The 26882-nt window shown below is 47.8% G+C and overlaps 1 protein-coding gene across 1 annotated transcript in view; it reads left to right on the top strand.

Annotated features, from left to right (window-relative positions):
• Positions 1–726: 726 nt before the first annotated feature.
• Positions 727–26882, top strand: part of LOC116938066 (uncharacterized) — a 36828-nt gene continuing 10672 nt past the window's right edge. The window contains exon 1 of the mRNA XM_032945240.2: positions 727–1104. Coding sequence (XP_032801131.1) covers positions 1069–1104 — 36 coding nt within the window. The 5' untranslated portion in view covers positions 727–1068. The remainder of the gene's footprint in view (positions 1105–26882) is intronic.

Raw genomic sequence — 26882 nt, 5'->3', positions numbered from 1 at the left:
TGTGAGCGAGTGCGGTGATTGGTTGTGAGGGCTGAAGGTGGGCGGGGACTGGGGGGGGTTCAGGAGCGCGGGAATTGCTTGGAAACGGGGGGGGCGGGGATTAGCCTGAAAAGAGGGCGGGGGATTCGTCGGAAGTGGGCGGGGATTGATGTTGAGCGAGTGCGGGGATTGGCCGCGAGGGGCCGGGTGTGGGCGGGGACTGGGTGCAGGTGTGGGGAGCGGGAAATTGAATGGAAGCGGAGGGGGGAGGGGAGATGAGCTCGAAAGTGAGCGGAGATCAGCCGGAAGTGGGCGGGGATTGGCCGCCAGGGTCCGGGTGGGGGCGGGGACTGAGTGTGGGCGTGGGTTGGGGTGGAACGCGGGGAATTCCATGAAAGCTGGACGCGGGGGGGGGGAGGGGCGTGGATTAGCTCTAAAGTGGGCGGGGACTGAGCTTGAGCGAGTGCGACGATTGGCCGCGAGTGTCCGGGTGGGGGCGGGGACTGGGTGTGTGAGTGGGGAGGGGTCCAGCGCGGGAAGAATTGCACAGAAGCGAACGGGTGTGTGGGAGGGGCGGAGATTAACCCCGAAAGCGGGCGGGGATTAGGCAAAAGGGGCGGGGCTTGTCGCGTATGTAGGCGGGGACTGAGCTCGAGCGAGTGCGGGGATTGGCTGCGAGGGTCCGTGGGGTGGGGGAGGCGGAGCCTGTTGGTGGGTGTAGGGCTCCTCCCCTCCCCCAAGGGTTTGGTTTGCTTCCCGCTCGCCCATTCGCTTCTCTTTACAAAGGAAGGCGCCCTCGTGTCTTTGTGGCCGCATCTCCTCGCCTCCTTCGTCTTCGTAGAAGATTTAAAAACTTAAACTTAAACAATAAATTCTCAAGTCCAAAACAGCAACAGCAGCAGCATTCGAGTAAACGCGTTAATTTCGTAAGGGGGCGATAGCGAAGCGATCAGGTTTGCGAACACTCAGGGACACGGACAGAGAAAAGGGGGTATAAAAATTCGTCGTCTTTTTTTAAAAAGGCTTTATTAAAATAAAACCACCACACACACACCCACGCGTCGACTAACGACTTACTTTAGGTGAACCATGGCAGACGCGGTTGTTGACGCGAGCCCAAAGAAGGTGAGGATGATGTTGTTTGAATAAGTTGTTATTGTTGTTTGTGGGTTTTGTTTGTTGGTAAGAAGCCCCTCGTGTTTGTGTTTGCTTGCTATTGTTTGCGTGTTTTGTCTTTTTTTTAATTAATGAGGGGGGGGGGGAGGTTTTTTTTGGCGCGTATTGTGCCTCGGAATAGCCACCGCAAATAAAGCATTAGGGCTGAGGGGGGGGGGCAGTTAAGAAAATTAATGTTTAAAAAAAAAAAGATTTTTTAATTGATGTTATCGTGGTTAAATTTTGATTTAAAGCTTTCGTGACTGCTGGGATTGATGTTCTTGGTTCTTTCGGTAAAGTCACCACCACGTTAGAAGGGGTATACAATAAACTAATACAAATATAAAACAATAAAATTCTCACGACGTTTCGACTGCAACACAAAGCAGCAATCATCATCAGGTGTGAAAGCCACAGCAAGAAAACGTGAGAATTTTATTGTTTTATAGTTATTGTGGTGGTTGTTTTGTGTTCGTGAGGAGAATTTGCGCTCATTGTTGAGTCCGTCGCCACTCAAACGCTGCGGCTGAGGTAAAACATTTTTTTAAACACAATTAATCTTTAAAGATGTTGATTTTTTTATTGTTTCATTTTATTGTTCTAACATTGCCCTCGCACGTGGTGTGGCGGCGGTGAATTGTTGCGTTGTGCGTGAGGAGAATTGGCGCGCGCGTTCCTCTCGCACCGGCTGAGGTAAAAAACTAAAACTAATTTTTTTAAAAGATGTTTCTGTTTAATTGTTTATTTTTTAATTGTTGTAACATTGCCCACGTGGTGTTGCGGCGCTAATTGTTGCGTTGTGCGTGAGGGGAATTTTCGCGCGTTCTTTTTGCTTTCAGCTACGGCTGAGGTAAAAAAAAGGCAACATAATTTTTTAAATATTTTGTTAATTTTAATTGTTGTTTATTTTTAATTGTTGTTGATACAACCCGCATGGTGGTGGTGGTGTTGATAATTTGTCGGTTCGCGTGAGGGAGAATTTGACGCTCATTGTTCCCATCGCTCGACCACCGACTACGGGCCGAGGTTTTAAAAAAATATATATACACAAAGAAAAATAATGAATAAAAAGAACCTTTCAAAATATTTAATTAATTAGATTTTTTGGGCAACAAAAACCTCGCGTGGTTTTTGTTTATCGTCGTGAGCGTGAGGAAGGTAAATTTGGCGCGCATTGTACGGCTGAGGTAAAATACAAACACACAACCATCCCCTCCCTCCCCCCCCCCCCCCCCTTTTAAATAATCTCTAAAATATTTTATTATCGATTTGGATGCTGATGTTGTAACACAAACCCACCCCCGCGTGATAATTGCGGTGTTGGTTTGATTTGTCGTGTTGGGGGGGGGGGGGGAGAAATTTCGCGCGTTTTGTTCTAGGAGGGCCCCTCCATCCACTTGAATCGGCTGAGGGAAAAAAAAAACTAGGAAAATTAATTTAATTGTTGTTGTGGTGGTGGGTGGGGGGTGATCAAACGTTTTATTTGTTAAATTAACGTTTTTTTTAAAAAAAAACCCCATCACATTTTGTTTAAAGCGCGGGAGAAAGGAGGAGGAGGGGGTGGTGGTGGTGACTTGGAGCAGTCAAAATGGCGAGGCGCCAGCGACACAACAACAACACACAGAGAGAGAGAGAGAATCATCAAAATAATAAAAACACGACAACAACGATTTACAACGAACTACTCGCGAGCCCCGACCGTGTTTTAAAGGACGTGGGGTGACGCGCTAGCCCGGTGCATTTTGTTTTGCGTGTCAATTAATCGTCGTGTTCTTGTTGGGTGGTAGTTGGGTGTTTAAAATAATGAATGTATAGGCGAGGGGGGTTGGTGGTGGTGGTGGTAGTGTGGGTTTGGCCATTGTGACCACGCGGTGGATGGGTGGGTGGTGGTGGTGGCGGCGGCGGCGGCGCGCGCTCGGCCTTCGATAACAACGAAAAAAAATAATCGATAAATTAGCGACGAGCTGAGGTAAATGTTTAGTAAAACGGTTAACTTTACCTCAAAACCGTCGATGCTTTTGGTGCATTTTTGTTCGATAGCCTCGATAACGACGTCGTAAGCGAGCCCGAGCGCGCATTGAATGTTAACGTGTGCTGCCTTTGGGACGCGTTCTGAAACGTCGAGTGTTAATGGAAAGAGCGAAACGTCGAGTGTTAATAGAAAGAGCGTGGCACGCGCTTTAGATCGCTTTGTAAATGCGTGATTTTTTTTTTAAATTTGCATATACCAAGTTGGGTCGATGATGTAGCAAGGTGGTTTGGACAACCAGTGGAATAAGTTAAAGCTCTTAAAACTTTGTGTATGTGTGGGGGGGGGGGGTAGGGGGTTTTGGTCGATTTTTAAAGCTTTAAAACCGTCTGCTTTTTTTAAAAACGACGATTCAACAAAGAACCAAGAATATGGGAAGAATGTATTTGTTGAATTTAGTTTTATTTTAAAATTAGTATTCTCAATTTTTTGTTTTGAGGTTGGTGTGGTGGCAAAACGTGGCCGGCAAATGCACAAAAGGGGTGACCTAAGAAGACCTTTAAAAATAAACCAAATCTACGCCCATTGTAATGAATTACTACCGCGATTTGTGTTAATTTAGTTGGATGTTTTAAGAAAGATAACCAAAAATAAGGCGGATTGTTTAAGGAGTGGTGACTAAAAAAAATGTCATTCTCTGCCCCACCATTGTCCCGAACAAAAAGAGAATCCCTTAAAAATGAATTAACATTTTACTTATTTAAACCCAGGGTGGAGATCCCCCCCCCCCCAGAGAATTGTAATCTACAACTAAATCTAGTTTATTAACATTTTACTTATTATTGAAACCCAGAGAGGTGGGGGGGCCTTAGAATTGATCTGAAACCAAATTTAGTTTTGTAACATTTTACTTAAACCCAGAAGGAAAGTCCCTTAAGAATTAAGATCTCAAACTTTATCTAGTTTATGCACATTAAACTTGTTATTTAAACCCAAGGGAAAGCCCCCCCCTAAGAATGATTATCTCAAATTAATCTCATTTATTAAAATATAACTTATTAATTAAACTCAAGGGAGACAGCGGTCCTCCTAAGCCATTATAATATCAAACCATATCTATTTTATCAACATGTATTAGTTCAACCCAAGGGAGACAACTCCCCTTAATAATTATAATCTCAAACTAAATGTAATTTATTACAATTTTAACTTGTTATTTAAACCCGAGGGAGAGAGATCGGGGGCCCTCCTTTAAGCGATTATAATCTCACCAAATCTTATTCCGTTCGGAAGTAATTGAGTTGAAAGAGGATGACTTGTGATGAAACTTGAACGCAAAGATTTCTAATCTTTAATTCGATAAGGGGGGAAGCAAACTCGCCCACACTGAGTGTGGAATAGTGTTGAATTGTTGTTACAACCTCGCTATAATTATCTTAGACGAAATATATAAATGTAAAAAGTGACTAACTTGACATATTCACTTCCCCAAGCACACGGGTCAAGGGTTTATGCGACCATTTATTTTCGAATGTCGATAAATCTATCGATTAATGCAACGGGACGTTCGGTTATTATACTAATCGATTATACAAGTATAAACATGCGCTTAATGTATTCCAGCATGTTCAGTTTGCATTGTAAACTACACAATGTATTATATACTATACATTGTATAGTATACACTATTATACACTATACATTGTATAATACACAATGTATTATATGCAATACATTGTATAATATACACTATACTACACTGTATTATACACTATACATTGTATAATACACACTATACTACACACTGTATTATATACTATACATTGTATACTATACACTATACTACACTATTATAAACTATACATTGTATAATACACACTGTACTACACTATGTATTATATACTATGCATTGTATAATACATACTATTACACTATACTGCACAATGTATTATATACCATATATTGTAAGTTGCACATTGTATTATATACTATACATTGTAAACTGCACAATGTATTATATACTATATATTGTAAGCTACACAAGGTATTAAAGATTGTAACCTACACGATGCAATCTATGCACTACTTTGTAGACTATGCAATGAATTATTTACATAGTACATTACACACTTTAGCATTCTGTTATTATTATAAGGTATCACCAGTTTAAACAATAGGGTGGTGGCAAAGGTACCTTAAATTGTGTTGGTGGGGTAAAGAATGGGTAACCCCCCCCCCCCAAAAGCAATCTTTTAGAGTGGTTAGCGGTGGAAGAGTAGGCCAAATACCCTCTGCTGTAACGGCCTCTAGTGGTGGGGGCAGAGGCGGGCAGAGCCCGCTCTATTGTTGGACATGGCGGGAAAACGATAGTGGGAACCACGTGGCCCTGGGCCACGTGGTTGATGGTGGTGTTTGTGGGGTAGGTTAACTTGGCACTAAATAGTTTGTAATATGCCACAGTAGTATAGTGGTGGAGTGGTTATTGTGATTTTAGAAACACTAATTTATAATTGTAATTATTGTTAACTAGACTGCTTCAGAGGAGTAGTGGTTGGGTGGTTGTGGGGTGGATTAACTTGGTACTAAATTGTTTGTAATATATCACAGTAGTATTGGCAGTGGTGGTGATGGTCATGGAGCAGTTATTTATGATTTTGGAAGCGCTAATTGTAATTTAACGAGTGTTTCAGAGGAGCAGTGGTTATGTGGTGGTCGTTGTTTGGTGGATAAATGCAGTACTGTATAGTTTGTAATATACCACAGTAGTGGTGATACAGCTGCTGTGAGGAGCGGTGGGGCAGTAGTTTGGTGTATAAACTTACTACTACATAATTGGTAATATACCACAGTAGTAGCAGTGATTTGGAGAGTCAATGAGTGGTTATTATGATTTTGGAAATCTTATAAGCTACACTACACCACGATAGATTACCCTGCCGTTGCAGTGTGGATCTCCAGAGGGTTGTGGGATGTGGAAATCATGAATCTATCCAGCGGTGGATTGACCACGGCTCTTAAGCTGAACTGTTTAATCGTTTTATTTTACCAGGTTTAAGACCCCCCCCCCCCTCAGCCAGCCACCGCTTCTGAGCTGTGGCTCTTTTTCAGACGTGACCTGGACATCACACACGATAGCATCTCATCATCATCTGTGTGGGAGTCTATGGGTCAGTGTGGTGAGTGTGTGGGTCTGTGGGTATGTGTGGGTCTGTGGGTATGTGTGGGTCTGTGTGGTGAGTTTGTGGGTCTGTGTGGTGAGTCTGTGGGTCAGTGTGGTGAGTGTGTGGGTCTGTGTGGTGAGTGTGGATCTGAGTCTATGGGTATCTGCGTGAGGTGGGTCTGTGGCGAGTCTATGGCTATGTGATGAGTCTGTCTCTGTGTGTGGTGAGTCTATGGCTGTGTGTGTGTGAGTCTATGGCTGTGTGTGTGTGGTGAGTTTGTCTCTGTGTGTGGTGAGTCTATGGCTGTGTGTGTGTGTGTGAGTCTATGGCTGTGTGTGTGTGGTGAGTTTGTCTCTGTGTGTGGTGAGTCTATGGCTCTGTGTGTGTGGTGAGTCTATGGCTCTGTGTGTGTGGTGAGTCTATGGCTCTGGCTGTGTGTGGTGAGTCTATGGCTCTGGCTGTGTGTGGTGAGTCTATGGCTCTGGCTGTGTGTGGTGAGTCTGGCTGTGTGGTGAGTCTGGCTGTGTGTGGTGAGTCTGGCTGTGTGTGGTGAATCTGGCTGTGTGTGCTGAGACTATGGCTGTGTGTGCTGAGCCTATGGCTGTGTGTGCTGAGCCTATGGCTGTGTGTGCTGACCCTATGGCTGTGTGTGCTGAGCCTATGGCTGTGTGGTGAGCCTCTCTGTGTGTGATGAGTTTGTCTCTGTGTGTGTGGTCAGTCTTATGGCTCAGTGATAAGTCAATGGCTCTCAAATGAATGGGCGACTACTACCTGCAGTGCCCATAGCCGACCACTAGCGGGTCTCGCTCTTCGCCACGTGTGGCGTTGCTACCACGCTGTTCGCCACACAAAGAGAACGGGAGGGTTCCGCTCTCTCTGGCTCCCTTTGTCCCTCCACCGGTGGTGATGAGGGGGATGGGTTCGCGTAGCAGTTAGCGCTACGAATCAGACGAAGGCGCTCCCCCTTAGCGTTCAGTGTTAGACTCACAGAACCAGACTAAGGCTTCCCTCTTAGCTTTCTGTGTTAAGAGACTTGCAGAGCCATACTAAGGCTCCCATAGGGTTCAGTGTTAGTGTCTCATAGAGCCAGACTAAGGCTCCCATAGGGTTCAGTGTTAGTGACTCAGAGCCAGACTAAGGCTCCCATAGGGTTCAGTGTTAGTGACTCACAGAGCCAGACTAAGGCTCCCATAGGGTTCAGTGTTAGTGACTCATAGAGCCAGACTAAGGCTCCCATAGGGTTCAGTGTTAGTGACTCAGAGCCAGACTAAGGCTCCCATAGGGTTCAGTGTTAGTGACTCATAGAGCCAGACTAAGGCTCCCATAGGGTTCAGTGTTAGTGACTCAGAGCCAGACTAAGGCTCCCATAGGGTTCAGTGTTAGTGACTCACAGAGCCAGACTAAGGCTCCCATAGGGTTCGGTGTTAGTGTCTCATAGAGCCAGACTAAGGCTCCCATAGGGTTCAGTGTTAGTGACTCACAGAGCCAGACTAAGGCTCCCATAGGGTTCAGTGTTAGTGTCTCATAGAGCCAGACTAAGGCTCCCATAGGGTTCAGTGTTAGTGTCTCATAGAGCCAGACTAAGGCTCCCATAGGGTTCGGTGTTAGTGACTCACAGAGCCAGACTAAGGCTCCCATAGGGTTCAGTGTTAGTGTCTCATAGAGCCAGACTAAGGCTCCCATAGGGTTCAGTGTTAGTGTCTCATAGAGCCAGACTAAGGCTCCCATAGGGTTCAGTGTTAGTGACTCACAGAGCCAGACTAAGGCTCCCATAGGGTTCAGTGTTAGACTCAGAGCCAGACTAAGGCTCCCATAGGGTTCAGTGTTAGTGACTCATAGAGCCAGACTAAGGCTCCCATAGGGTTCAGTGTTAGAGGCTCACAGAGCCAGACCAAGGCATCTGGTAACAGTGATAACGGGAACAGCATGCTGTATGTGGAGTCTGCGTCTGTCTCTTTCCCTGTGGGGATGTTAACTACCTCGCGTGGTATACAGGAGGTGATGGGTTCCATCTCGACCCTGACGATGCCTGCTGCTTGTGGCGTCTGCACGTCTCTCTCCCTCGCCTGGTTTACAGGAGGGTCGTGAGTTCGACCCTGAGGGATGGTTGGCTGGGTGGGTCTGGACAAATAGTTGGGTTAGTCTTGGATGCGGAGGGTTGGAGCAACTCTTGGTAGGGTTCTGGGTATGCATTGGTTGACTACCAGCGTGCATCACCAGGTGTTATAGGTTGTGGCGAGTGCAGCTGAGGGCCTCGTACTGTACTTTATATGCTCTCTCACGTCTGCTCCTCGGCCTTGAACTCGGACTGACTGGCGTGGAGAATTATGGTCAAATTGCACTCATCCAGCAGTGGATTGACACGGAGAGACACCATAGACTCAGCACACACAGAGACACCCATAGACTCACCACACACGCCCATAGACTCACCACTCAGAAACCCATAGACTCACCACACAGAGACCCATAGACTCACCACACAGAGACCCATAGACTCACCACACAGAGACCCATAGACTCATCACACAGAGACCCATAGACTCATCACACAGAGACCCATAGACTCACCACACAGAGACACATAGACTCACCACACAGAGACCCATAGACTCACCACACAGAGACCCATAGACTCATCACACAGACCCATAGACTCACCACACAGAGACCCATAGACTCACCACACAGAGACCCATAGACTCACCACACAGAGACCCATAGACTCACCACACAGAGACCCATAGACTCAACACACAGAGACCCATAGACTCACCACACAGAGACCCATAGACTCACCACACAGAGACCCATAGACTCAACACACAGAGACCCACAGACTCGCCACACAGAGACCCATAGACTCAACACACAGAGACCCACAGACTCGCCACACAGAGACCCACAGACTCGCCACACGACACCCATAGACTCAACACACAGAGACCCATAGACTCATCACACAGAGACCCATAGACTCACCACACAGACCCATAGACTCACCACAGAGACCCATAGACTCACCACACAGACACCCATAGACTCACCACAGACCCATAGACTCATCACACAGAGATAGTTCATAGTTCCATTTATTTGGTGTAGCCCTGTGAGCCATTTGGCTCTTGAATCGGGTGCAACCGCAACAAACAAAAACAAATATGAACAGACAACATCTTAAAGTGATTATGTGACTGTGCAAACAGAAAATCCAGGAAAAAAACATCAAAATATTCCTGAAATAGCACCGTACACCAACGTTGTGTGCTAAAATCCCAGAGACCCATAGACTCACCACACAGACACCCATAGACTCACCACACAGAGACCCATAGACTCATCACACAGAGACCCATAGACTCACCACACAGAGACCCACAAACTCACCACACACAGCCATAGGCTCACCACACAGACCCATAGACTCATCACACAGAGACCCATAAACTCAGCGCACAGAGACCCATAGACTCACCACACAGACCCATACTCACCACACAGAACCATAGACTCATCACACAGACCCATAGACTCTGGACACAGATACCCATAGACTCACCACACAGAGACACATAGACTCACCACACAGAGACACATAGACTCACCACACAGAGACCCATAGACTCACCACACAGAGACCCATAGACTCATCACACAGACCCATAGACTCATCACACAGACCCATAGACTCATCACACAGACCCATAGACTCTGCACACAGACCCATAGACTCACCACACAGAGACCCACAAACTCTGCACACAGACCCATAGACTCACCACACAGAGACCCATAGACTCGCCACACTGAGACCCATAGACTCACCACACAGAGACCCATAGACTCACCACACAGAGAGCCATAGATTCACCACACAGACCCATAGACTCATCACACAGACCCATAGACTCACCACACATACACCCATAGACTCACCACACATACACCCATAAACTCACCACACAGACACCCATAAACTCACCACACAGAGACCCATACTCACCACACAGAGACACCCATAGACACCCACACAGAGACACATAGACTCACCACACAGAGACACGTAAACTCACCACACAGAGACACATAGACTCACCACACAAACACCCATAGACTCACCACACAGACACCCATAGACACCCACACAGAAACACATAGACACCCACACAGAGACACCCATAGACACCCACACAGAGACACATAGACTCACCACACAGAGACACGTAAACTCACCACACAGAGACACATAGACTCACCACACAAACACCCATAGACTCACCACACAGACACCCATAGACACCCACACAGAGACACATAGACACCCACACATACACCCATAGACTCACCACACAGAGACACCCATAGACACCCACACAGAGACACAGACTCACCACACAGACACATAAACTCACCACACATACACCCATAGACTCACCACACATACACCTACACAGAGACACCCATAGACACCCACACAGAGACACATAGACACCCACACAGAGACCCATAGACTCACCACACAGAGACATAAACTCACCACACATACACCCGTAGACTCGCCACACAAACACCCACAGACTCACCACACACACCCATAGACACACCACACAGAGACCCATAGACACACCACACAGACACATAGACACCCACACAGAGACCCATAGACACCCACACAGAGACACATAGACTCACCACACAGACACCCATAGACTCACCACACAGAGACCCATAGACTCATCACACAGAGACACCCATAGACACCCACACAGAGACACATAGACACCCACACAGACACCCATAGACTCACCACACAGAGACACATAGACTCACCACACAGAGACACCCATAGACACCCACACAGACACCCATAGACTCACCACACAGAGACACATAAACTCACCACACATACACCCATAGACACCTACACAGAGACCCATAGACTCACCACACATACACCCATAGACATTTACACAGAGACACCCATAGACACCCACACAGAGACACATAGACACCCACACAGAGACCCATAGACTCACCACACAGAGACACCCATAGACACCCACACAGAGACACATAGACTCACCACACAGACCCATAAACTCACCACACATACACCCATAGACACCTACACAGAGACCCATAGACTCACCACACATACACCCATAGACACCTACACAGAGACCCATAGACTCACCACACATACACCCATAGACACCTACACGGAGACACCCATAGACACCCACACAGAGACACCCATAGACACCCACACAGAGACCCATAGACTCACCACACAGAGACACATAGACTCACCACACAGACACCCATAGACTCACCACACAGAGACCCATAGACTCACCATACAAACCCATAGACTCACCACACACACATAGACACCCACACAGACACCCATAGACACCCCCCACAGTTATTTCTCCATCGTGGCTGTGACTGGGTGTGTGCAGGACAAAGGGAATCGAAAATTCAACGACAAAATCGACGCCCTCTAATCGCCCCGCTTAGTGGAATCGCCAGCTGCCCTGCCGAGTCTAAGGCGACCCCCTCCCCCCGATTCGATTTAATCGATCCGCGTATATATCGACTACCACGCGGGCAGGAATCGATTTGGTGGGTCCCGATGTGGAGTTTGCCAGCGCCCTCTAGCGGCGCAGCGCGAGTACGACAACGAGAGAATCGAGAGCAGCGAATTCTTATCGATTATGTGGAATCGGTATCGATGCGTATTTTAGCCCGTGGGGGGTCAATCCACCCTGCAGCTGTGTGGGCATTGTTTTAGTTGGCTGTGTCGGGTCTTGTTAGTGGCTGTGTCAGATATTGTTAGTGACAGTGACAGGTCTTGTTAGTGTTAGTAACAGTGTTAGTGACAGTGACAGGTCTTGTTAGTGACAGTGTTAGTGACTGTTAGTGACAGTGACAGGTCTTGTTAGTGACAGTGACAGTGTTAGTGACAGGTCTTGTTAGTGTTAGTGACAGGTCTTGTTAGTGTTAGTGACAGGTCTTGTTAGTGTTAGTGACAGTGTTAGTGACAGTGACAGGTCTTGTTAGTGTTAGTGACAGTGTTAGTGACAGGTCTTGTTAGTGACAGGTCTTGTTAGTGACAGTGTTAGTGTCAGTGACAGGTCTTGTTAGTGTTAGTGACAGGTCTTGTTAGTGACAGTGACAGTGTTAGTGACAGTGACAGGTCTTGTTAGTGACAGTGTTAGTGTTAGTGACAGGTCTTGTTAGTGACAGTGACAGGTCTTGTTAGTGACAGTGACAGGTCTTGTTAGTGACAGTGTTAGTGACAGTGTTAGTGACAGTGTTAGTGACAGTGTTAGTGACAGTGACAGGTCTTGTTAGTGACAGTGACAGGTCTTGTTAGTGACAGTGTTAGTGACAGTGACAGTGTTATTGTTAGTGACAGTGTTAGTGACAGTGACAGGTCTTGTTAGTGACAGTGACAGGTCTTGTTAGTGTTGGTGACAGTGACAGGTCTTGTTAGTGACAGTGTTAGTGACAGTGTTAGTGACAGTGACAGTGTTAGTGACAGTGTTAGTGACAGTGTTAGTGACAGTGTTAGTGACAGTGTTAGTGACAGGTCTTGTTAGTGACAGTGTTAGTGACAGTGACAGGTCTTGTTAGTGACAGGTCTTGTTAGTGTTAGTGACAGGTCTTGTTAGTGACAGTGTTAGTGACAGGTCTTGTTAGTGACAGTGTTAGTGACAGGTCTTGTTAGTGACAGTGACAGTGTTAGTGACAGGTCTTGTTAGTGACAGTGTTAGTGACAGTGTTAGTGACAGGTCTTGTTAGTGACAGTGACAGGTCTTGTTAGTGACAGTGTTAGTGACAGTGACAGGTCTTGTTAGTGACAGTGACAGTGTTAGTGACAGTGTTAGTGACAGTGACAGTGTTAGTGACAGTGACAGGTCTTGTTAGTGACAGTGACAGTGTTAGTGACAGGTCTTGTTAGTGACAGTGTTAGTGACAGTTAGTGACAGTGACAGGTCTTGTTAGTGACAGTGTTAGTGACAGTGACAGTGTTAGTGACAGTGACAGGTCTTGTTAGTGACAGTGACCGGTCTTGTTAGTGACAGGTCTTGTTAGTGACAGTGACAGGTCTTGTTAGTGACAGTGACAGGTCTTGTTAGTGACAGTGTTAGTGACAGGTCTTGTTAGTGACAGTGACAGGTCTTGTTAGTGTTAGTGACAGGTCTTGTTAGTGACAGTGTTAGTGACAGTGTTAGTGACAGTGTTAGTGACAGTGTTAGTGACAGTGTTAGTGACAGTGACAGGTCTTGTTAGTGACAGTGTTAGTGACAGTGTTAGTGACAGGTCTTGTTAGTGTTAGTGATAGGTCTTGTTAGTGACAGTGACAGGTCTTGTTAGTGACAGTGACAGGTCTTGTTAGTGACAGTGTTAGTGACAGTGTTAGTGACAGTGACAGTGTTAGTGACAGTGACAGGTCTTGTTAGTGACAGTGACAGGTCTTGTTAGTGTTAGTGACAGTGTTAGTGACAGTGACAGGTCTTGTTAGTGACAGTGACAGGTCTTGTTAGTGACAGTGTTAGTGACTGTTAGTGACAGGTCTTGTTAGTGACAGTGTTAGTGACAGGTCTTGTTAGTGTTAGTGACAGTGTTAGTGACAGGTCTTGTTAGTGACAGTGACAGGTCTTGTTAGTGACAGTGTTAGTGACAGGTCTTGTTAGTGACAGTGACAGGTCTTGTTAGTGTTAGTGACAGTGTTAGTGACAGTGACAGTGTTAGTGACAGTGACAGGTCTTGTTAGTGACAGTGTTAGTGACAGTGTTAGTGTTAGTGACAGGTCTTGTTAGTGTTAGTGACAGTGACAGTGTTAGTGACAGGTCTTGTTAGTGTTAGTGACAGGTCGTGTTAGTGACAGTGACAGGTCTTGTTAGTGACAGTGACAGGTCGTGTTAGTGACAGTGTTAGTGACAGTGTTAGTGACAGTGTTAGTGACAGTGACAGGTCTTGTTAGTGACAGTGACAGGTCTTGTTAGTGACAGTGTTAGTGACAGTGACAGTGTTATTGTTAGTGACAGTGTTAGTGACAGGTCTTGTTAGTGACAGTGACAGGTCTTGTTAGTGTTGGTGACAGTGACAGGTCTTGTTAGTGACAGTGTTAGTGACAGTGTTAGTGACAGTGACAGTGTTAGTGACAGTGTTAGTGACAGTGTTAGTGACAGTGTTAGTGACAGTGTTAGTGACAGTGTTAGTGACAGGTCTTGTTAGTGACAGTGTTAGTGACAGTGACAGGTCTTGTTAGTGACAGGTCTTGTTAGTGTTAGTGACAGGTCTTGTTAGTGACAGTGTTAGTGACAGGTCTTGTTAGTGACAGTGTTAGTGACAGGTCTTGTTAGTGACAGTGTTAGTGACAGGTCTTGTTAGTGACAGTGTTAGTGACAGGTCTTGTTAGTGACAGTGACAGTGTTAGTGTTAGTGACAGGTCTTGTTAGTGACAGTGTTAGTGACAGTGTTAGTGACAGGTCTTGTTAGTGACAGTGACAGGTCTTGTTAGTGACAGTGTTAGTGACAGTGACAGGTCTTGTTAGTGACAGTGACAGTGTTAGTGACAGTGTTAGTGACAGTGACAGTGTTAGTGACAGTGACAGGTCTTGTTAGTGACAGTGACAGTGTTAGTGACAGGTCTTGTTAGTGACAGTGTTAGTGACAGTTAGTGACAGTGACAGGTCTTGTTAGTGACGGTGTTAGTGACAGTGACAGTGTTAGTGACAGTGACAGGTCTTGTTAGTGACAGTGACCGGTCTTGTTAGTGACAGGTCTTGTTAGTGACAGTGTTAGTGACAGTGTTAGTGACAGGTCTTGTTAGTGACAGTGTTAGTGACAGGTCTTGTTAGTGACAGTGTTAGTGACAGGTCTTGTTAGTGACAGTGACAGGTCTTGTTAGTGTTAGTGACAGGTCTTGTTAGTGACAGTGTTAGTGACAGTGTTAGTGACAGTGTTAGTGACAGTGTTAGTGACAGTGTTAGTGACAGTGACAGGTCTTGTTAGTGACAGTGTTAGTGACAGTGTTAGTGACAGGTCTTGTTAGTGTTAGTGATAGGTCTTGTTAGTGACAGTGACAGGTCTTGTTAGTGACAGTGTTAGTGACAGTGTTAGTGACAGTGTTAGTGACAGGTCTTGTTAGTGACAGTGACAGGTCTTGTTAGTGTTAGTGACAGGTCTTGTTAGTGACAGTGTTAGTGACAGTGTTAGTGACAGTGTTAGTGACAGTGTTAGTGACAGTGACAGGTCTTGTTAGTGACAGTGTTAGTGACAGTGTTAGTGACAGGTCTTGTTAGTGTTAGTGACAGGTCTTGTTAGTGACAGTGACAGGTCTTGTTAGTGACAGTGACAGGTCTTGTTAGTGACAGTGTTAGTGACAGTGTTAGTGACAGTGACAGTGTTAGTGACAGTGACAGGTCTTGTTAGTGACAGTGACAGGTCTTGTTAGTGTTAGTGACAGTGTTAGTGACTGTTAGTGACAGGTCTTGTTAGTGACAGTGTTAGTGACAGGTCTTGTTAGTGTTAGTGACAGTGTTAGTGACAGTGACAGGTCTTGTTAGTGACAGTGACAGGTCTTGTTAGTGACAGTGTTAGTGACTGTTAGTGACAGGTCTTGTTAGTGACAGTGTTAGTGACAGGTCTTGTTAGTGTTAGTGACAGTGTTAGTGACAGGTCTTGTTAGTGACAGTGACAGGTCTTGTTAGTGACAGTGTTAGTGACAGGTCTTGTTAGTGTTAGTGACAGTGTTAGTGACAGTGACAGTGTTAGTGACAGTGACAGGTCTTGTTAGTGACAGTGTTAGTGACAGTGTTAGTGACAGTGTTAGTGACAGTGTTAGTGTTAGTGACAGGTCTTGTTAGTGTTAGTGACAGTGACAGTGTTAGTGACAGGTCTTGTTAGTGTTAGTGACAGGTCTTGTTAGTGACAGTGACAGGTCTTGTTAGTGACAGGTCTTGTTAGTGACAGTGACAGGTCTTGATAGTGATAGTGACAGTGACAGGTCTTGTTAGTGTTAGTGACAGGTCTTGTTAGTGACAGTGTTAGTGAGAGTGACAGGTCTTGTTAGTGACAGTGACAGTGTTAGTGACAGGTCTTGATAGTGACAGTGACAGTGTTAGTGACAGTGACAGGTCTTGTTAGTGTTAGTGACAGGTCTTGTTAGTGAGTGTTAGTGAGAGTGACAGGTCTTGTTAGTGTTAGTGACAGTGTTAGTGACAGGTCTTGTTAGTGACAGTGACAGGTCTTGTTAGTGACAGTGTTAGTGACAGGTCTTGTTAGTGACAGTGACAGGTCTTGTTAGTGTTAGTGACAGTGTTAGTGACAGTGACAGTGTTAGTGACAGTGACAGGTCTTGTTAGTGACAGTGTTAGTGACAGTGTTAGTGACAGTGTTAGTGTTAGTGACAGGTCTTGTTAGTGTTAGTGACAGTGACAGTGTTAGTGACAGGTCTTGTTAGTGTTAGTGACAGGTCGTGTTAGTGACAGTGACAGGTCTTGTTAGTGACAGTGACAGGTCTTGTTAGTGACAGTGTTAGTGACAGTGTTAGTGACAGTGTTAGTGACAGTGACAGGTCTTGTTAGTGACAGTGACAGGTCTTGTTAGTGACAGTGTTAGTGACAGTGACAGTGTTATTGTTAGTGACAGTGTTAGTGACAGTGACAGGTCTTGTTAGTGACAGTGACAGGTCTTGTTAGTGTTGGTGACAGTGACAGGTCTTGTTAGTGACAGTGTTAGTGACAGTGTTAGTGACAGTGACAGTGTTAGTGACAGTGTTAGTGACAGTGTTAGTGACAGGTCTTGTTAGTGACAGTGTTAGTGACAGTGACAGGTCTTGTTAGTGACAGGTCTTGTTAGTGTTAGTGACAGGTCTTGTTAGTGACAGTGTTAGTGACAGGTCTTGTTAGTGACAGTGTTAGTGACAGGTCTTGTTAGTGACAGTGTTAGTGACAGGTCTTGTTAGTGACAGTGACAGTGTTAGTGTTAGTGACAGGTCTTGTTAGTGACAGTGTTAGTGACAGTGTTAGTGACAGGTCTTGTTAGTGACAGTGACAGGTCTTGTTAGTGACAGTGTTAGTGACAGTGACAGGTCTTGTTAGTGACAGTGACAGTGTTAGTGACAGTGTTAGTGACAGTGACAGTGTTAGTGACAGTGACAGGTCTTGTTAGTGACAGTGACAGTGTTAGTGACAGGTCTTGTTAGTGACAGTGTTAGTGACAGTTAGTGACAGTGACAGGTCTTGTTAGTGACAGTGTTAGTGACAGTGACAGTGTTAGTGACAGTGACAGGTCTTGTTAGTGACAGTGACCGGTCTTGTTAGTGACAGGTCTTGTTAGTGACAGTGTTAGTGACAGGTCTTGTTAGTGTTAGTGACAGGTCTTGTTAGTGTTAGTGACAGGTCTTGTTAGTGACAGTGTTAGTGACAGTGTTAGTGACAGGTCTTGTTAGTGACAGTGACAGGTCTTGTTAGTGACAGTGTTAGTGACAGTGACAGGTCTTGTTAGTGACAGTGACAGTGTTAGTGACAGTGTTAGTGACAGTGACAGTGTTAGTGACAGTGACAGGTCTTGTTAGTGACAGTGACAGTGTTAGTGACAGGTCTTATTAGTGACAGTGTTAGTGACAGTTAGTGACAGTGACAGGTCTTGTTAGTGACAGTGTTAGTGACAGTGACAGTGTTAGTGACAGTGACAGGTCTTGTTAGTGACAGTGACCGGTCTTGTTAGTGACAGGTCTTGTTAGTGACAGTGTTAGTGACAGTGTTAGTGACAGGTCTTGTTAGTGACAGTGACAGGTCTTGTTAGTGACAGTGTTAGTGACAGTGACAGGTCTTGTTAGTGACAGTGACAGTGTTAGTGACAGTGTTAGTGACAGTGACAGTGTTAGTGACAGTGACAGGTCTTGTTAGTGACAGTGACAGTGTTAGTGACAGGTCTTATTAGTGACAGTGTTAGTGACAGTTAGTGACAGTGACAGGTCTTGTTAGTGACAGTGTTAGTGACAGTGACAGTGTTAGTGACAGTGACAGGTCTTGTTAGTGACAGTGACCGGTCTTGTTAGTGACAGGTCTTGTTAGTGACAGTGACAGGTCTTGTTAGTGACAGTGTTAGTGACAGTGTTAGTGACAGTGTTAGTGACAGTGTTAGTGACAGTGACAGGTCTTGTTAGTGACAGTGTTAGTGACAGTGTTAGTGACAGGTCTTGTTAGTGTTAGTGACAGGTCTTGTTAGTGACAGTGACAGGTCTTGTTAGTGACAGTGACAGGTCTTGTTAGTGACAGTGTTAGTGACAGTGTTAGTGACAGTGACAGTGTTAGTGACAGTGACAGGTCTTGTTAGTGACAGTGACAGGTCTTGTTAGTGTTAGTGACAGTGTTAGTGACTGTTAGTGACAGGTCTTGTTAGTGACAGTGTTAGTGACAGGTCTTGTTAGTGTTAGTGACAGTGTTAGTGACAGTGACAGGTCTTGTTAGTGACAGTGACAGGTCTTGTTAGTGACAGTGTTAGTGACTGTTAGTGACAGGTCTTGTTAGTGACAGTGTTAGTGACAGGTCTTGTTAGTGTTAGTGACAGTGTTAGTGACAGGTCTTGTTAGTGACAGTGACAGGTCTTGTTAGTGACAGTGTTAGTGACAGGTCTTGTTAGTGACAGTGACAGGTCTTGTTAGTGACAGTGTTAGTGACAGGTCTTGTTAGTGACAGTGACAGGTCTTGTTAGTGTTAGTGACAGTGTTAGTGACAGTGACAGTGTTAGTGACAGTGACAGGTCTTGTTAGTGACAGTGTTAGTGACAGTGTTAGTGACAGTGTTAGTGACAGTGTTAGTGACAGTGTTAGTGTTAGTGACAGGTCTTGTTAGTGTTAGTGACAGTGACAGTGTTAGTGACAGGTCTTGTTAGTGTTAGTGACAGGTCTTGTTAGTGACAGTGACAGGTCTTGTTAGTGTTAGTGACAGGTCTTGTTAGTGACAGTGTTAGTGACAGGTCTTGATAGTGACAGTGTTAGTGACAGTGACAGGTCTTGTTAGTGTTAGTGACAGGTCTTGTTAGTGACAGGTCTTGTTAGTGTTAGTGACAGGTCTTGTTAGTGACAGGTCTTGTTAGTGACAGTGTTAGTGAGAGTGACAGGTCTTGTTAGTGACAGTGACAGTGTTAGTGACAGGTCTTGATAGTGACAGTGACAGGTCTTGTTAGTGACAGTGTTAGTGACAGTGACAGGTCTTGTTAGTGTTAGTGACAGGTCTTGTTAGTGACAGGTCTTGTTAGTGTTAGTGACAGGTCTTGTTAGTGACAGGTCTTGTTAGTGACAGTGACAGGTCTTGATAGTGATAGTGACAGTGACAGGTCTTGTTAGTGTTAGTGACAGGTCTTGTTAGTGACAGTGTTAGTGAGAGTGACAGGTCTTGTTAGTGACAGTGACAGTGTTAGTGACAGGTCTTGTTAGTGACAGTGACAGGTCTTGATAGTGACAGTGACAGTGTTAGTGACAGTGACAGGTCTTGTTAGTGTTAGTGACAGGTCTTGTTAGTGAGTGTTAGTGAGAGTGACAGGTCTTGTTAGTGACAGTGACAGTGTTAGTGACAGGTCTTGTTAGTGGCAGTGACAGGTCTTGATAGTGACAGTGACAGGTCTTGTTAGTGACAGTGTTAGTGTTAGTGACAGTGACAGGTCTTGTTAGTGACAGGTCTTGATAGTGACAGGTCTTGTTAGTGGCTGTGTCAGGTCATCGCTGACGGTGATCATCAGAACTCGTCCCGGGCCCCTTCCCCTAGGTCGACTCGGCCTCAAAATGAGTCCCTGGTGCAGTGTTGTAGTGAACATCGCCACTGGGCGGGGGGGTCAAAGGGGGGCCGGGCGTGGTGCTGGTCACCAGCCCCCCCTCCAATGTGTGCAAGGCGCATCTGAGGCTCCACGGCGTCAGGGGGGCAGGGATCCTTGGCTTCGTGGTGGTGATTGCAGGGGAGTGGTGGTGGTGGTGGTTGTGGTTGTTGCTTGTGGTTGATGTGGGGTCGGCAGTAAAACGTCAAACCGAAAACTCGCCCAAGCCCGTGGAGGAGTTTCTGGAAGAAAAAAAACGTTCGCGCGATGGTGTTTATAGTTTGAAGGCAGAGAAAAAACACACACACACAACCTTGCAGACTGCTTAACCAAGTAAGGTTAAACGCGTAGAAGGCTTTTTAGCGGCCAATATCATCCATAAACGGAGGTTTATGGATGATATTGGTCGTGTGAATATATTTGACGTCGATAGACCTTGCCCACAACCACCACCACTACCCCGACGTAGTGAGGGGGGAGGTCCCGGAAACGATTCCGATTACATTGGCAAAGGTTTGTCAGGTGAACAGAAACGCGCTCATTCGTTACGAGTTACAGCACAACCGGTGTGTTGGTGAGACAATCCCCACAACATTGCAAATGTTGTGGAATTTTTTTTGGGTTGGGATGGCGTTAAAAATAAATACTCTTTTGATTCTTTCGGTAAAGTCGCGTAGGTAGAAATAAAATTAAAAATAAAAACGAATCTCGAGCAAATCCTCATCGGGTGTAAATATAAATGTAGATAAACCCGCCACACCCACCATCCGATCTTGGGGATGAGGTGCCAGGACGGGTTCTAATTATATTAGCAAAGTCCGCTGGACTTTACCAAAGATTCGCAGCGTCTTTCTTTTAAGCTGGTTGAGAGAAGCGAGGTACCTTGACCCAAAAGGGGGGTTTACCATATATCAAACAGGAGAATTTAGCATTGAAACAGTCGAGGGATTATTAGCTTGTGACTGGTCACAGAAATAGCTGTGTTAAAGCCAGGCCTCTGATAGCATCGAAGATTCTTAAAAATAAACCCTGCCTTTGTAATGTTTTTTTAATCAATGAATGTCAATGCACGGAGATATTGACGACGTTATGAACGCTTAATATTAAAGGGAAAGCGGTTAATCAGTGCATCAATTAATAATTATCTTTACTGCACCTGCAACAGGCCCGTCAACGGGGAGGGGGGGGGGAATGGTCAGGAAGCGAACAACATTGGGCCCTATGGAGGCACCACTACCATACACCACTACCATGCACCACTACCATGCACCACGATGCACTGCACCACCATGCACACCGCACCACAATGAACCGCACCACTACCGTCCACTGCACCACTACCGTGCACCACAATGCACCGCACAATGCACTGCACCACTGTACACCACAATGCACTGCACCACAATGCACTGCACCACAATGCACTGCACCACAATGCACTGCACCACAATGCACTGCACCACAATGCACTGCACCACAATGCACTGAACCACAGTGCACTGAACCACAGTGCACTGCACCACTGTACACTGCACCACAGTGCACTGCACCACTGTACACTGCACCGCACAATGCACTGCACCACTGTACACCACTGTACAATGCACTGCACCACTACCGTGCACTGCACCACAATGCACTGCACCACAATGCACTGCACCACAGTGCACTGCACCACAGTGCACTGCACCACTGTGCACTGCACCGCACAATGCACTGCACCACAGTGCACTGCACCACAGTGCACTGCACCGCACAATGCACTGCACCACAGTGCACTGCACCACAATGCACTGCACCGCACAGTGCACTGCACCGCACAGTGCACTGCACCGCACAATGCACTGCACCGCACAGTGCACTGCACCGCACAATGCACTGCACCGCACAATGCACTGCACCGCACAATGCACTGCACCGCACAATGCACTGCACCACAATGCACTGCACCACAATGCACTGCACAACAGTGCACCGCACCACCACAGTGCACCGCACAATGCACTGTACACTGCACCACAATGCACTGTACACTGCACCACAATGCACCGCACAATGCACTGCACCACTGTACACCACCACAATGCACACCACCGTACACCACACCAGGGGTCCTACTGTATAGGCGGTCGTGGTTATTTGGCACTGCTCCGACATTCGTACGTAGTCCGTCTTGTGCGCGCGCGCGCGCGTGTGTGGACGTTGGACAATTATCCACCGCGCATCGCGGGATGTCCAGGCGGGCGAAGAACGCAAACGCCCCCACTCGCTCGCGTACGACGTTCGTAGCCGTGTACTGTGCGAAAGATGTTCCAACTTGCGTGGCCGTTGTGCGTCCGCGTCGTGGTGGGTGTGCTGTGATGCGCAACTGCTGGTTTAGCGTGTCCGCACGTGTGTGGTGAGTTGCGTGTGTGGTGAGTGAGTTGCGTGTGTGGTGAGTTGCGTGTGTGGTGAGTTGCGTGTGTGGCGAGTTGCATGTGTGGTGAGTTGCGTGTGTGGTGAGTGAGTTGCGTGTGTGGTGAGTGAGTCGCGTGTGTGGTGAGTGAGTCGCGTGTGTGGTGAGTGAGTTGCGTGTGTGGTGAGTGAGTTGCGTGTGTGGTGAGTGAGTTGCGTGTGTGGTGAGTGAGTTGCGTGTGTGGTGAGTGAGTTGCGTGTGTGGTGAGTGAGTTGCGTGTGTGGTGAGTGAGTTGCGTGTGTGGTGAGTGAGTTGCGTGTGTGGTGAGTTAGGTGTGTGGTGAGTTGCGTGTGTGGTGAGTTGCGTGTGTGGTGAGTTAGGTGTGTGGTGAGTTAGGTGTGTGGTGAGTTGCAGGTGTGTGGTGAGTTAGGTGTGTGGTGAGTTGCAGGTGTGTGGTGAGTTGCGTGTGTGGTGAGTTGCGTGTGTGGTGAGTTGCGTGTGTGGTGAGTTGCGTGTGTGGTGAGTTGCGTGTGTGGTGAGTTGCGTGTGTGGTGAGTTGCGTGTGTGGTGAGTTGCGTGTGTGGTGAGTTAGGTGTGTGGTGAGTTGCGTGTGTGGTGAGTTAGGTGTGTGGTGAGTTAGGTGTGTGGTGAGTTAGGTGTGTGGCGAGTTGCGTGTGTGGTGAGTTAGGTGTGTGGTGAGTTAGGTGTGTGGTGAGTTGCGTGTGTGGTGAGTTGCGTGTGTGGTGAGTTGCGTGTGTGGTGGGTTAGGTGTGTGGTGAGTTAGGTGCGTGGTGAGTTAGGTGCGTGGTGAGTTAGGTGTGTGGTGAGTTAGTGTGTGGTGCGTTACGTGTGTGGTGAGTGGATTGCGCAGTCGTTAGCTCGGCTTGTGCTGCTAACCCAGAGACCCCCCAACCCCGAGTTCGATTCCCGCTCACGGCCAACACCGGTGACGATTATTTAAAACGTTCCTGGGGGAGGGCGGGGGGCCTCTTCCCCTAGGTTGACTGCCTTAGATTAACTACCCCTTGACGCCTGCTTGTATTTTTTAATGCACACCTACACACCTGATGACGACCGTTTGTGTTATGGTCGGAACGTCGTGAGAATTTTATTGTTATATATATTTATTATTTTTGTTGTTTCCCTTCAACGTGACTTTACCGAAAGAGCTAAGATTATGTATTTTTTGAGTTTGCAAATCCCTCCCCCCCCCACCATCCTCCCCGTCATGCTCGTACATTATTTGTGCGCTGTGAATTTCCACGAGGACGACGAGCAGCTTGTGTCGGGCTGCTTGTCGTTTGCCATGTAGCCCTGGGATCTCTTCCGAAACGGGAGCTGCGTAACAGTTAAGCGGAGCCTCTTACAGCTGATATAAAAAATATATATTTAGAGGATTATTTAGAGGATTAAACAGCAGCGTTGGTGTGAGACGGAAGGGTGCTGTGGTGGGTGGGCAGCCGTGGTGATGGCCATCCAATCCACCACGTTACCAACAGCCTGCTAGAGGCTACACGGGGGATCTTTGTGTGTGTGTAGGTGCTACTGACAGCACTTGCCCCCTACTGCCTGCTAGAGGCTACACGGGGGATCTTTGTCTGTGTGTAGGTGCTACTGACAGCACTTGCCCCCTACAGCCTGCTAGAGGCTACACGGGGGATCTTTGTCTGTGTGTAGGTGCTACTAACAGCACTTGCCCGTACTGCCTGCTAGAGGCTACACGGGGGATCTTTGTCTGTGTGTAGGTGCTACTAACAGCACTTGCCCCTACTGCCTGCTAGAGGCTACACGGGGGATCTTTGTCTGTGTAGGTGCTACTAACAGCACTTGCCCCTACTGCCTGCTAGAGGCTACACGGGGGATCTTTGTCTGTGTGTAGGTGCTACTAACAGCACTTGCCCCTACAGCCTGTTAGAGGCTACACGGGGGATCTTTGTGTGTAGGTGCTACTAACAGCACTTGCCCCTACAGCCTGTTAGAGGCTACACGGGGGATCTTTGTGTGTAGGTGCTACTAACAGCACTTGCCCCTACAGCCTGCTAGAGGCTACACGGGGGATCTTTGTCTGTGTGTAGTTGCTGCTACTCGCTACTACGGACAGCACTTGCCCCTACTGCCTGCTAGAGGCTACACGGGGGATCTTTGTCTGTGTGTAGGTGCTGCTACTCGCTACTACTGACAGCACTTGACCCTACTGCCTGCTAGAGGCTACACGGGGGATCTTTGTGTGTAGGTGCTGCTACTCGCTACTACGGACAGCACTTGCCCCTACTGCCTGCTAGAGGCTACACGGGGGATCTTTGTCTGTGTGTAGGTGCTGCTACTCGCTACTACGGACAGCACTTGCCCCTACAGCCTGCTAGAGGCTACACGGGGGATCTTTGTCTGTGTGTAGGTGCTGCTACTCGTTACTACTGACAGCACTTGACCCTACTGCCTGCTAGAGGCTACACGGGGGATCTTTGTCTGTGTGTAGGTGCTGCTACTCGCTACTACGGACAGCACTTGCCCCTACAGCCTGCTAGAGGCTACACGGGGGATCTTTGTCTGTGTAGGTGCTGCTACTCGCTACTACTGACAGCACTTGACCCTACTGCCTGCTAGAGGCTACACGGGAGATCTTTGTCTGTGTGTAGGTGCTGCTACTCGCTACTACGGACAGCACTTGACCCTACTGCCTGCTAGAGGCTACACGGGAGATCTTTGTCTGTGTGTAGGTGCTGCTACTCGTTACTACTGACAGCACTTGACCCTACTGCCTGCTAGAGGCTACACGGGGGATCTTTGTCTGTGTAGGTGCTGCTACTCGCTACTACTGACAGCACTTGACCCTACAGCCTGCTAGAGGCTGTACGGGGGATCTTTGTCTGTGTAGGTGCTGCTACTCGTTACTACTGACAGCACTTGCCCCTACAGCCTGCTAGAGGCTACACGGGGGATCTCTGTCTGTGTGTGTGTGTAGGTGCTGCTACTCGCCACTACTAACAGCCTGTAAAAAAGAACTTACGCTGGGTGTGTGTGGGGAGCATATTCATCACTTGGGGGGGGGTGTCAAAGTGTAACTCTTCCTCAAAAGAGATGATCCAGAAAGACCGGACCCCCCGGGGAAAATGTAGACCACTGTTTGCTAGAGGCGGTGGGGGGTAGCGATTATCGACCTCGCCTGGTATGCAGGAGGAGGTCTGTCGCGGGGACGGGCGGGGGCGGGGAGAGGTTCGATCCCGACCTCCCTCCTTCCCAGATTGACGCCGCGCGTTTTGCAAATCTGTCGACGCAGGGAAGGGGGGGGGACTCGTTCGCAGGATTAATTTTGGCGGCTGTGAATTATCCACGCGACAATGGGGCGCGTATCCGTTGAGGCTGCGATGGATGGGGCAGGTGCGTGTCTTAAAAAAAAAATTATAAATAGAGCGCGCGGCTCTTGCCACAGTGCTGTGCAGGGTCGCCGGTGCTTTGAATGGTAACAAAATTAATGAAGTGAAAAATTTTTGTTTTAATTTTTTTTTTATTTAAACGGTGCCAGCGGGAGAAATGCCCTCGCGCGACCAGAAGTCGATTGTGAAGCGAGCGGGGAAATTATTTATTTGTCTTTCCGCGAAACTTGGAACACTCGGATGAGCTGCGTGTCGGGGAGGGGGAGTGTGGGGTAGGGGTGGTTTAGGGAGGGTGGGGGTAGGGGTGGTGAGGGTGGGGGAGTGTGGGGGAGGGGTGGTGAGGGTGGGGGTAGGGGTGGTGAGGGTGGGGGAGTGTGGGGGAGGGGTGGTGAGGGTGGGGGTAGGGGTGGTGAGGGTGGGGGAGTGTGGGGGAGGGGTGGTGAGGGTGGGGGGAGGGGTGGTGAGGGTGGGGGGAGGGGTGGTGAGGGTGGGGGAGGGGTGGGGGAGGGGTGGTTGAGGGTGGGGGAGGGGTGGTGGGGGAGGGGTGGTGAGGGTGGGGGAGGGGTGGTGAGGGAGGGGGGGTAGGGGACGTGAGGGAGGGGTGGTGAGGGTGGGGTGGTGAGGGTGGGGGAGGGGTGGTGAGTGTTGGGGGAGGGTGGGGGAGGGGTGGTGAGGGTGGGGGAGGTGAGGGAGGGTGAGGTTAGGGGTGGTGAGGGGGGGTAGGGGAGGTGGTGGAGTGTGGGGTAGGGTAGTGAGGGTAGTGAGGGTAGGGAGTGTTAGGGGCTAAGTGTTGTGTGCAGAGGAGTGAAGTTGGGTTTATGTGGTGGTCCGGATGTTCCGGTCTGCTTTGGCTGCAATGTGTACGGGGGGGTGACGTCACCACGGCACAGGCGCCGTGGTGACGTCACCATTACTTAGTGGCGAATGGCGAGGATTGGTTTGGGCTGTAGTGTGTGGGTGTGTCTGGGTAGTGTCGCGGTCAGCGCTACAGAGCCACGGCGTCCCGAGTTCGATTC

This window comes from Petromyzon marinus, chromosome 75 (genome assembly GCF_048934315.1).
Source record: "Petromyzon marinus isolate PM22_M1 ecotype Great Lakes invasive population chromosome 75, UKy_Petmar_22M1.pri1.0, whole genome shotgun sequence".
Lineage (NCBI taxonomy): Eukaryota > Metazoa > Chordata > Hyperoartia > Petromyzontiformes > Petromyzontidae > Petromyzon > Petromyzon marinus.
The sequence above is the reverse complement of the archived record's forward strand: the minus strand, read 5'-3'. Positions and strand labels throughout refer to the sequence as shown.